The sequence below is a fragment of the Haemorhous mexicanus genome, chromosome 2 (genome assembly GCF_027477595.1).
Source record: "Haemorhous mexicanus isolate bHaeMex1 chromosome 2, bHaeMex1.pri, whole genome shotgun sequence".
NCBI classification, from domain to species: Eukaryota; Metazoa; Chordata; class Aves; order Passeriformes; family Fringillidae; genus Haemorhous; species Haemorhous mexicanus.
The window spans coordinates 37,940,591-37,952,698 of NC_082342.1; the positions used below are offsets into that span (position 1 = coordinate 37,940,591).

The 12,108-nt window shown below is 37.1% G+C and overlaps 1 protein-coding gene across 6 annotated transcripts in view; it reads left to right on the forward strand.

Annotated features, from left to right (window-relative positions):
• DLG2 (discs large MAGUK scaffold protein 2) overlaps positions 1–12,108 on the forward strand; it is an 831,288-nt gene that overhangs the window by 239,653 nt on the left and 579,527 nt on the right. For 3 of the 6 annotated variants that reach the window (XM_059838487.1, XM_059838482.1, XM_059838486.1), the window contains exon 2: positions 2,122–2,202. The exons of the other annotated variants lie outside the window; for them this stretch is intronic. In XM_059838487.1, the coding sequence (XP_059694470.1) occupies positions 2,122–2,202 (81 nt within the window). The remainder of the gene's footprint in view (positions 1–2,121; positions 2,203–12,108) is intronic. 6 annotated transcript variants of the gene reach the window in all.

Here is a 12,108-nt window from a genome sequence, read left to right on the forward strand (position 1 = left end):
ACCGTTGTCCTGTCACACAGCAATTCTTCATATCTTGAATGAAGGCCATTTTGCAGCAGAACCTCACTCTTGGCTCCTCCCTAGCTAATGATCTCAACAGAAGTGTTCTTTACTCTGTATTTTTGATTTTGGTGTTTCCTCTGTCCAGGGACATGCTTACTGCTTGGTGGGAATTTCTTCTATCTTTGTTTAGGGTACAACACATTTCTTCTCAAGAGTCTCCAGAACCAAATACATGTGCACAGAAACTTGCTGTGGTCAAAAAGCATCAGCTCCAGAGGACTCCATGGAATGCTTTGTAGTTGTTCCTGGTGGACTTGGTGCTGTTAGGGAATCCACAGCTGCCCATTACACTGTGAGAGAAGTTACTCTAGATTTTTTTACGGTAAAAATTGTCTCTGTGTAAGCTCAGTTTAAAATTCAGACGTACATTCATCCCACCTCACTGAGGTTGGAATGCACCCTCCAGAGTGACGCAGGGAATTTAAGCCTGAAACCATTCTCAGTTTTTTCCCATGTCTCAAAGGACTCTGGTCCTAGCTAACACAGCTAAATGCCTGCAGACTGACAGCATCAATATGAGCCTCAAGTCTTAAAAATATTGTTTGTATGACAGCATTAATCTTTTTAAGCAGAGCTAGAAGTTCCTTTTCCTTAGACCATATACTGAAAAGTGTGACGCTTTGACTACTTTTGTGACTATTATTAGCCATTCTTAAGAGCAACAGAGTTTTGAGACTTCCCTGAATGACTTGGCCTAGTGGCTTTAAACTTGCTGTGTTTTATGCTTGATGTTAAAAAAGACTTAATCTTGCAGGTGAGAGTGAAAAAGTGTTACCTTTTATTAAAAAAAAAAATGTAATGGGTTTATATGCAAAGGGGTTCTGTAAGAAGGCTGGAGACGGACATTTTTACAAGTGTGTGTGGTGACAGAGCAAGGGAGAATGGCTTCAAACTGTCAGAAGGCAAGTTTAGATATTAGAAATTTTTCACTGTGAGAGTGGTGAGGCACTGGCACAGGTTGCCCAGGGAAGGTGTGGATGCCCCATTCCTGAAAGTGTTCAAGTCCAGGTTGGATGGGCCTTTGAGGAACCTGGTCTGTTGGAAGGTGTCCCTGCCCATGGCAGGGGGTGTTGGAGCTAGGTGATCTTTATTTCCTTTCATGCCTAAACTGATGTATGATTTTTATCCTTCTTAAAAATTGTATTATTTATTAAAATAGAAACAAAAAAGTCTCTCAAGTAACCTAGTAAAAGGTGAGGATCAGCATTACATAAGCATTGTAATGAATATGGCCTTTGTAAAATTTCTTTTCAGTCCCTTGTTTATTAAACATTGTGTAAAAATGCTGTTAGATGCATGGCTGCAGATATGGTAGTTTTGGTATCAACAAAAACTGAGATCCTTGCCTTATGTTTCTCCTTACTGGCAGGGCTCTTCCATATTGTTGTTGTTTGTTAAGAACTCATGTGTTTTCTACAATGGCATTGACTCATGCCTATGTGGGAGACCGAATTCATTATAGATTTTTTGTCTCACAAAATAAATGGAAACCTGACGTTCATTAAAAGCAAATATATAACCTCCTACTGTTAAACTTTATAAATTCATAGTGATAATTAGAGTGGGTTTTAAAATTTAGAAGCAACAGGGTTATTTCTAATTTTAGCTAGAAAGAGGTGGACTGTCAAGAGAATGTTTATTTATTCCTTGTAGCCTTCTTGCTTCACTTGCTAATAGTTACTAGAGATTGGTAGATGTTGCATACTAAAAATCAACCTAAATACAGTAGTACAGTATTAATTCTTGTAAAATATACATAACTTGCTTGTTCTTCCTGTAGTGATAAATAGCTAATCCAGAGATATTAATAATCAATAATATGCACTCACATTTTTAATACTATATAATATAATGCATTTTTTTTTCTTTTGTTATAAGGCCTCTGGGCAATTCAGCATGTATTAACACCAATTTACAGCTTCAAGGGAATAACTGAGCCCACTCCCCCCAAAAAAACAACCTGGGAAGCAAACCCACACAACTAAGCACCGTATGCAAAGACAATGAAAAATCTGAGTTTGGAACATGTCCTGAGTAGATGTCTCTATGTACTTCCAGAAAGGCCAGGAGGAAGAAAATCCCACAGGTAGAGGCCTTCAGCTGGGACCTTTTCCTGAAATGGAATGGACTAATACACAGGTGAGAGTAGTGAAGTTGGCTGTGAGAAGTAAGTGAGGAAAGCAAATAGTTTCTGAATTGCTGCTTCATAGTTTTGCCAATCTTTCTCCACCAATGCTTCCCTGCACCCAAAAGGGCCCATTTCAAGTTAAAAAAAATACTTATTTGTGCAAATGTTTCAGTAATTTCCAAGATGCTGTGGCATGCAAGGAGCCTCAGCTACATATTGATCAAACTGAAAACATTGTGAGCTATTAGGAAAAAACAATGTGGCTTGAGTTGACTTTTGATGTTTGAAGAAGTCAACGATATTGCCGTGGTAGTCAATGGAGAGACGTGTCCTGATCACACTTCTTCTAACCTGGTTTGGGTGGCTCCTTTAGATGGAGGGGGATCGTGCCCTGGAAATGATTTTTGTCTCTCCATTGTCGAGACATCATTATGGTCAATTAACTTAGGTGTAAATGTCTCGACTTTGGTATCTTAAAAGCGAAATTAAGGAAAATTTCACCTTTATCTTTTTGAAATTTCTTTTCATTGCCTGTTAGTCTGGCAGAGGCACAATCAGTCTCTGAGATGTAACAGGCAGGACCCAACCAAGATTTAGGACAGGAAGACTAAGGATATTTGTGGACCTGGAGAGCCTGATAGAAAAAGCATTGTTGAAGTTTGATTTGGTGTGGGGCTTTTTGTGGTTTGTTTTGGGGTTTTGTTTGTTTGTTTTTTAATCAAAGAATTTTCCCAGTAGAGGAGTTGTCATTGAAACCAGAAGTACAAAAAACCCCTCCAAATCAAACAAAAGTACAAGTGATGCTATTGCACCAGAATAGTAACCTCCATAAATTTCTGTTATCAAAATACTCCGTTTAGTTTATGTTGCATTTGTGTGCTCAGTTTTCAGTGTATGACCTTCTGCCATTATGATAATAGGTGTATGAGACACTTGATATTCTGGCTGTTGGCCAGCTGGGTCCTTTGCAGTCTCAGGAGGAAAAGAAGGCTGATTAAGATATGAAGATAATGCACACTAATGGGATATTTCTGGTAAAAGTAGTCTAAAGTGATATATTGTTGATGTCCAAATTGGTATCCTTTGTTATCCAGGGTTAACAAGACTCTGGGATAGATAGGACAGATGAGCATTCTGAGTGATCTTGCACAGCTCTCTGCCAGCTGGACATCAATTTATAATGGCTTAGGATGTCTAAGTAATTTTCCTTAATGTAAGGGCCAAAATTATGTAATGATTAAGGTGGTAACCTAGGATGAATTCAGTGGCAAGCATAATGGACAAGAACTCTTACAGTATATATCTGGGCACTCAATTCTAGACACTCAATTTCTACCTCCTAGGATTTTGGGAAAAGTTTGTCAAAGCCTATTTCTTGGTTTATTTTGTATGTGAATTAAGTAATTTGCGCTGAGTTTTTGTAATGCCAAACCAAGAAATGATGCCAGTCAATCACTGTTCAATTAATTGTGTCATTTATTCATGCAAAGATGAACAAAAGCTCTGATACCTCTTCAATACTGAGTGGCACACAGTAGGAGGGAAGTGCTGTTTGCTCCCTAGCAAGCCCATATGGTGGTAGGAGATCCAGTGTCCCTACTGTATAAACAGCACCGAATCTTTCAAAGCATGTTAAACAACATCTGCCAGTGATAAAATAAGCAAAGCAGAAGGCTCATTACTTGATAGCTTTCACCTATGAGCCTTAAAAAAGGAGGCTGGAAAGATTTGTTGGAGAATTTTCAAAATTCTGGAATGTGAGTGTCATGCTTTTATTTTCACCTTTTTTTTTGAAAATAATGCTGCAGAGCAGGCTAGCTCTATTTCAGCCCTGGAAAAAATATTGGAATGATTAAGGAGAGTTTAGCTAAAAAAGCAAGCCTAAGAGAAAACTAGTGGTAGGAAGAAATTAATGACAGTCAACATAGTTTTAAAGAAAAGTAATTATGCTAGATAAACTTCATTTCAGAGTGTGAATTTACTTGTTGAATAGTCCTAGGTGTTATTTAGACTTTTGTAAGGCATTTCATTTAATTTTGTATTTCATCTGGTATAAAACAGATAACAGTATACTTTATCAAAATAGTATTCCTTGAAGATTGACATCTCAAAACATTAATCAAGGAGAAATGACCCTTACACAAAAATTTTGAGGGATCGTAGAATCATAAAATAGAATCATAGAATGGCCTAGGTGGGAAGGAACCTTATAGATGATCTAGTTCCAATCCCCTGGCCCTGGGCAGGGACATCTTCCACTAGACCAGGGTGCTCAGAGCTCCATCAGACCTGACCTTGAACAGTTCCAGGGATTGGGCATCCACAGCTTCTCTGGGCAACCTGTTCCAGTGCCTCACTACCCTCAAAGTACAGAATTTCTTCCAAATGCCCAATCTAAACCTGCTCTCTTTCAGTTTGAAGCCATTCCCCCTTGTCCTGTTATTGCATCCTCTTTTAAAGTCTCTCTCCATAGCCTTCCACAGTTTAGAATTGGGTGTGGACAGCATATTTAAATATTTTCACAAATCCTTTGGAAAGCTGCATGAATTCTTGGATGTTAGAATTTGAAAATAATGCGAAGATTGAAACACTAGGAAAAAAGAGGAGGACACAGCAATCAGATAATGCAATCCAGTTACAGTCTAGCCTGCAAACAGAGGTCATTCAAACAAAATTATCAAAGTTGTCTCTAGAAGAGAAGTATTACACAGCCAGAAGGAAGCAATGGCAGCCTTACACACACACGGGGACCCCTACAGCTGACAGATGTGATGCTAGGAATGTTCCAGAGGAAAGAACAGACAGTTCAGTGGAACTTGTATTTTTAAATTGAATGTAAAAAAACCTCATTAAAAATTAAGAGGTAGGAGGTGGTTTTATTATGTTATGTGCAGTTATGTGCAGCAGTGAGATTGTGGAAGGAAATATTGTACCAGGTTTTGGTATCTGTAATTTATAAAGATAATAAATAAATATCAAAAGAGAGCAGAGAGACTAGAGTGGAGAAAAATTCTTCCAGAAAGAGACCTGACTTAAAGACAGCATATTCCTGTGGGAATAAGAAGATTCTTCAAAGTAGCAGAGAAGAACAGAATGCGCACCAGGGTAAGAGTAAACCAAGGCTGGGCAGGTGTTTTTAAAAGTGAGAACATAGGACAAACCATTAAGGAAAGCAGTAATCTCAGTCCTGTTATGTTTCCAGGATTAGCTGCTTTCCTGAAATAGATGTGCACGCCTGTGTTTAAGACAAGCTGTTGATTTCAGCGTTATGTAGGGCAGTACACTAGATCCCAATGATCCAAGGGTGCTTTGTGCCTTAAACTCCACATCTTTGAGGTGCTGAGTCAGAAAAACTTCTACACAGGAAGGAGGGGTTAGATGGTATTGTGGAGGGAGATTAAACTCATAGAACAAACTCATTTTATCGCCTCCTTCCCCAGTCAGTAGTTCAAATGCAGAAATGTAGAGCTGTATTACTTGGCCTAATGAAAGCATTTATTTCTTTTTTACTTCCTTCCCACTTCCTTCCATTTTAATTCATTAAAAATCTCAGTACACCCACTTCCTGGCCTATATGTGTGGAGGATAAAGTTTGAATTCTTCTAGATCATGAACTTCTGAATTAATTTTCCTTCAACGATTTTTAACCTGAGTTGCAAAATTCTGATTAAAACAGCAAGGTTTGGTTGAGAGGGCTTGATGTTTTGCAGTGCTGTCTGCTATCTACATCTCAGTTATATTTTGTATAACTGGTTGAAGATTGGGTGGTCTTTAAAATGAAGTTCTAGACATACCATATGTTTTTTTCAACTCCTCTTGAGTCATCTTGGGCAGCTTGCTTCATTCTCTTTCCCTTTGCTTTCCTACCTGTTAATGAGTAATAGCATTTTCCTTTTACAAAGGGCTTTGAGAAGCATTGTAGTGGCTGAAGAGTCATTAGTCCTTTTCTTTCTATTTGACATAGAATACTACCATTACACATTTTCTCAGAGCAGTGAATGATATGTTCTCATCTGACAATGCTGTAGAACACTTGAAGGTTAAAAGGAAGAGTCCCCTAGCCGACAAATCCATAGGTGCACTTATCAACCCCTAGAGAAAGTATATTTAAAATGAGCTTTGTTTTGTCCCCCCCCCCTACACCTACACCCATTATAGCATGTCTTTTCAAGCTTCCTGCTTTGACTTACACCTAAAATAAATTATTTTCACTTATTCCCACCTTACTTACTTATATCATTCCCTGGGAAAACGTGACTCTCCTCTGTAGTTAGACAAGGATGGAAGGGTTCATTGTTCATTTGTGAAGCCTCCCAAAAAGCATTTTAATTGTTTTTGCTTAATTCATCAGCAAAGTCTGCCTTTGTCTTAATGTCTAAAAGAAATTCAGTGTTTCGATAATGATGGGTCTAAAACTCTGGCAAAATGGTGATGAGAGCTGTTGAGGAGCAGGTGCATCTGTTGTCTCCTGTTTTACTCAAATTGGAAACTCTCTAAAGCTTGGCCACTCCTTTTTCTGGATTTTCTTAAAGACTTCAACAATGGAATTGCAGTCCTTAACACTGGCACTGAGATATTATGGCTATAGGTAACAGGCTAATCAGAAGTTGGCATTCTTTGCATAATCTTAATATTTCACCAGGGAAGAAGGAACTGAGCTCCTGTACCCCTTACTGGAATTTGAAAATGCAGATGAGAGCATAGACAGAGTTTTAGTCTTAAAACCGAGTTCTGTTAAAATGGAATTTCTCTGATGTACAAATCTACTTCCTTTGTACTCTACTGAGAGACATATTTATTAAATAGCTTAGCTATTTAGCTTTTTCCACAGCTAACATTTTAGAAATGACTCTTTGCTCTTGCCTGTATACCCCTATAGAATTATTTCTCTGTGAAGCATTTTTTGAGCTGAAAGTACTGCATGGGCATCAGGAAGTCTTAATTTTGCCTGCAGTACGTCTTCATTGTTTGGTATTACTCATGAGTCGTAGAAGAGATGGAGGTGCACTTTATAAATTTGTTTTCCCTTTGTTTATTGTGTCAGATGGTTTTCCCTTGTGTTTTCTCATGAACCTTGTTAGATACTGCTCAGTGTAGTTGCCCTTTCATTCTCACAAGTTGAGGAGAATTTGCTTCACCTTCCATTCAAGTAGATAATAGAACTTCAAAAGGCTTTATTGCATCTAAGATATTGCTCAATATTTCCACATGAACAAACATAAAGGTCAGCAACACTTGAGAGGCTTTATTGCAAAGATCTTTCTTCTGGCTTGAATTCCGCTGAAAATTGTCTTTGTTGTTAGGAAACAGGAATTTATTGATCTTAAAAAAGGACCTGTGGACATCTCTTTAAAAGTGAAAGTCCTTAAATTTTTGTGTGGGTGGCTTCTATTGACAGTAATCTTTGATATAATATTAGAAAATGGTTAATTAATAATAGTAATTAGGTAAAATATGTGTAGTGACCCTGCAAGCACATTTTACCTGGAGTCATTCATTTCTATATTCCACTCTTCCACATAGAGGAGTGTTCACTCTAGCTTCAAAACTGAAGCTTAAGACTTTAAATAATCTTTTATCTATCTCCTTTGCAGTCAGCATTTAAGGTAAACTGCTGGTTTTGATTGTCAATTAAGTACATCTCCCATGTTTTCCTGCAAAGGTCTAATATTAATATTCAGATTAGGTGAAATAAAACTGACTATACAGATAGTAATTCTGCTTTACAGAAGCAGAAAATTGCTGGTGACATCAGTATTCCTTATTGCTTGCCTATATAATATGGGGTAAAGTGAATGCTGGAGCTTGAAGTAAGTTTTCAAACAAGTTATTCTTTTTTCACTTCTGTGATGTAATGCAGCAATTCGTTGTTTAATTTACAGCAACAATGATTTGGGGTTAAATGTTATGGAGGCAGTGTAGAGTTTGGTCTGCTTTTAATTGATGCTGTGACCTATATTGTTCCCCAAGGCAGCACAGACATTTTTCACAAAAGTCTCCCATTAATTATAATTGTACTCTGTGGTGCTGGGTCAGTTGTCATTTCCATTATATAAACTTTAAAAACTGGGGGGGTTGGGGGCTTTGGTTCAGGTTTTTTTAGCTCACATTTGGTAAAGCTTTGACCAGTTGTCCATAGCTGTTTCCCAAAGTGATGGTGGCTTCAGTCTAACAGTCACTTCTGTAAACATCCCTGCAAATTCTGAGGGCACCAAGGGGTACCTGCCTATCTGTGCACTTGCTGAAAGCACTTCCAGCCTTCTTGGAAAATGAAGCCAAAAGCGTTGAATATTTGTGTCAGCCTAAATTCCCATAGCCTCCTTTAGAGCCTGTGTGTGGTCCTGACCATCCTCTAACCCCTGGAGTAAACCTTAACCCCCTGAATATGCTCCATATTTCCTTCTGGAGGCAGCCACATCCATAGAGACCATCATGGGTTTCCTATAACATCTGCCTCACAGAAACAGGGAAATATTTATTGGTAGCTTGGGTGAAAGATGGTGCAAAGAAGTCAGCCATTTTAAATGAGAGGAAATTTATTTCTTATCTCTAGACAGTACGAGTTATATGCATTTCCTTTCTTTTTTTGATATGTTCATGTAGTCAGCTTGCAATATCAGACTCTTCTTCACTTCCTTTTTGTTGTTGATTTTCCCTCTCATAATGTTCATCTATTTACATTACTTTTTTTTTTAATGTAAATTTTCTCTGGATGGGGCTGAAGCTCACTTGCCTCCAGTATAACTTCCTTACTTGAAACATTTGGGATTTTGTGATTTTGAGTTACATAAAGTTGCTGTCTACAGCTGCTAAAAAACAGGTTTTTTCAAGGTGGGGGTTGGCCTCTTCTTCCAGGCAAGTAAGGATAGGACAAGGGAAAAACTCCTCAAGTTCTTCCCAGGGGAGGTTCAGATGGATATTAGAAAAAATTTCTTTACTGAAAGAGCAGATAAGCATTGGAACAGGATGCCCTGGGAAGTGGTGTTATCACCATCCCTGGAAGAGTTCAGAAAATGACCTGACATGAGAATTTGCTAGATGGTTCAGTGGGCTGGATGGTATTCAGCTGACGGTTGGACTTGATGATCTTGGATGTCTTTTCCAACCTTAATTATTCTAAGATTGTATGATTCTAAAGTAAACTTCTGTGGAATGTCATGAGACCTACAAGTGCTTCCCAACCCTGGAAAGAGTGACCCAGCTTCAGGATTTCTGAAGCTAAAGACTCAAAAATAAGGAATCTTTGTAATCTTGCAAGTTATTAGGCAGTCTTGAAATAATTTTATGAGGTCATCACTACTACTCCTGAAAACTTCAGGAACCTGAAGTCATAGTATGAATTGACAGCCTTTTCAGATATTTTCAAAATTTTGCCTTTAAGGGTAATTTTCCTTAAGAAACATATTGCTTCTGGAGACATCATCCTGATTAAAGACACCAAAATGCTGTTATTTATTAAAGTTAGAACGTTGTGATATCCTTGATCATCAGGAAAGATTGGTATAATTCTTTTAGCTCAGAGCATAAATTCTGAAATTAGTCATAATTCAACTTGTAGCTTAAGATAAAATAGTTATTTCCATGGTATACTCTTTCTGAAAAAAGATGGCCTATCTTAAAATGTACTCCTAATACCTTTACTTTGCATTGGTGGCTGCTGCCTCAGTCAGCTGTCCTAACAAATTTTTTTATGTATTCATTCTTCAATTAAGGGATCAAAATTATTTTTCTGCTCGCTTCACAGTATAAATCTTCATTCAGAAAAGCACAAGGAAATTGTGAAATAACGACTATGTAAGCAGTCTATTAAATGTTATTAGAAATACACGCTCTTTCTGTAGTGAACTCAACGCCTCCTGATTGTTTATAAAAAATGTTTATAGGAAGTTTGCAGCTACAAAGGGGATCTTTTTTGTATGTTATTTGAAAAAGTGTTTCACAGGGCAGAAGTGATTATGATAAAATGATATCTTTATAGTACGGTTGTGTTTCAAGGACCCTCATATAAAAGAGTACTCTTTAATTTCTTTGCGCAATAGAATCGCAGAGCTTACTGTAACGTCAGGTGTTTGTCTCTAAGAAGAAAATGTTTGGTTAAAAATTTTATCTCAGGGTTGAAATCCAGGTAAAAGCACATTTTTATTCAGATTCTTTCCTCAGTAAAATACTGAAAAGATATATAGGAATAAGTAGGTAACCTGGAGGATTATAGAGAACAAAAAGAAGCAATTAAGAGTAAACTGATTAACTCACTTGGGAGTGAGCTTTTACCATGGGAGAATTTTTTCTATGTCTCTTGCACTCAACTCAATAAGCAGCACTTTTCACTTGTTTACAAAACACATTGTTGCTGATTAAATTGCAAATGAAGGATAGCTGAATTTAGTTTAATTCATAGTTAAAGCCTGAAGAAGTTTCAGACATAAAGAGTTTGAATTCCATAAAGCCCAGACAATTAAGAGACCTTTCCATTATGAGACAAGCATACATTTTTGTTTAGTAGAGTTTGTTCCAACTCTTCTAAACAAAAAACAAACAAAAAAAAAATTGTTCTAATTGTAACAGAGAGTACCAAGAGAATGGATAAAATTATCCTTTTCCTATGATTTGGTTTTCTACAGGGCACAGTACTTGTTGAGAGATAGAATATGAAGAGCTGCTTTACCACATAAGCCTTCAGTTCTATTGGAGATTTTTACTATTATTGAATGAGTTGGCTTAGATCTTTACACACATACACATACACACACACACATGTAATTGCAGTGTATTCTGAGAAGAGTTATATCTCACTTTGGCAGTAGGAATTTGAAAACTTAAGGGTTTTTTTTGACAAATTAACCTTTTCACAGTTACATATTTAAACCTTGTAGTTGCAAGCAAAATGCAGTTCATACCTAATTTCTGCCCTATCATCCAATGGTTTCTGTCTCTTCCAGTGACCCCTGAAGGCCTCTGCACTTTCAGAAATATGCAGTTTAACTCATAATGCTAAGTTTCCAAAAATGAGATTCTTACATTTGGCTTAGAAGTGCTGTGAAGAGAATTGTGATTTTTCTTAGCTAAATGGCCATTCAGTTTAAGTCCTACAGAACTTCTGGATTTAAATTTTTCAAAAAGTTCCTTTTAAAATTTTCTAAAATAATAAGGACCTGAAATTATTTCTAAAATGATATGGACTCTAAGACACCTGCTTCAACTTCACTTTGAAGTTCTACTTTGAGAATTAGTAGGATAATGGGACACGCTTCCAGCTACCTTCCAACTCAGCTTGTAATTCTATGACTCTGTAATTCTGTGATTTAATTGGCATTTATTAGTGATTGATTTTCAAGAGTGCAATTGTATGCTAAGGACTGAACATTGTAGGCTCCAATCCTTAAAATCTCACCCTCTATTTCCTAGACAGACCTCGGTCACTCCTAATGTTTAGTTGAGCTTTTCCTTTCCTCTGTTTCATTTTGACTCCTACAGTGCCAGGCTACTTTTTCTGGTAACTTTGAAATAATTGAACATTTCACTTTGATTTTGCTTTCTCTTCCCCTGACCTTGACAAGTCCCTGTTGGCATAATCACACTACAAACTTGTTATATCATACATTGATGTCAGTGATGGTGCAGCTTTCAGATATTGTTCACAATGAAATATAGGAATTGGAGTAAACTTGAGTGACATATCTTTTCTGACATAACCTGCATTTAGAATTCTTTTGTGAAATCTTAAAGCTAAACTTTTAAAAAAAGAAAAATCAAAAATCTGTTTTTCAAACCATTAAGGAACTTTTCATTAACCAGTGCTTACAAAGAGTACAAAATCAACTCCTTTTTACTGAAATATTTTTTTTTTTTCCCTGCTAGCTTTATATCTATTGTGAAAACTGGGAACTATTGTGTAAGGCAACAGTGTCATTGGAACA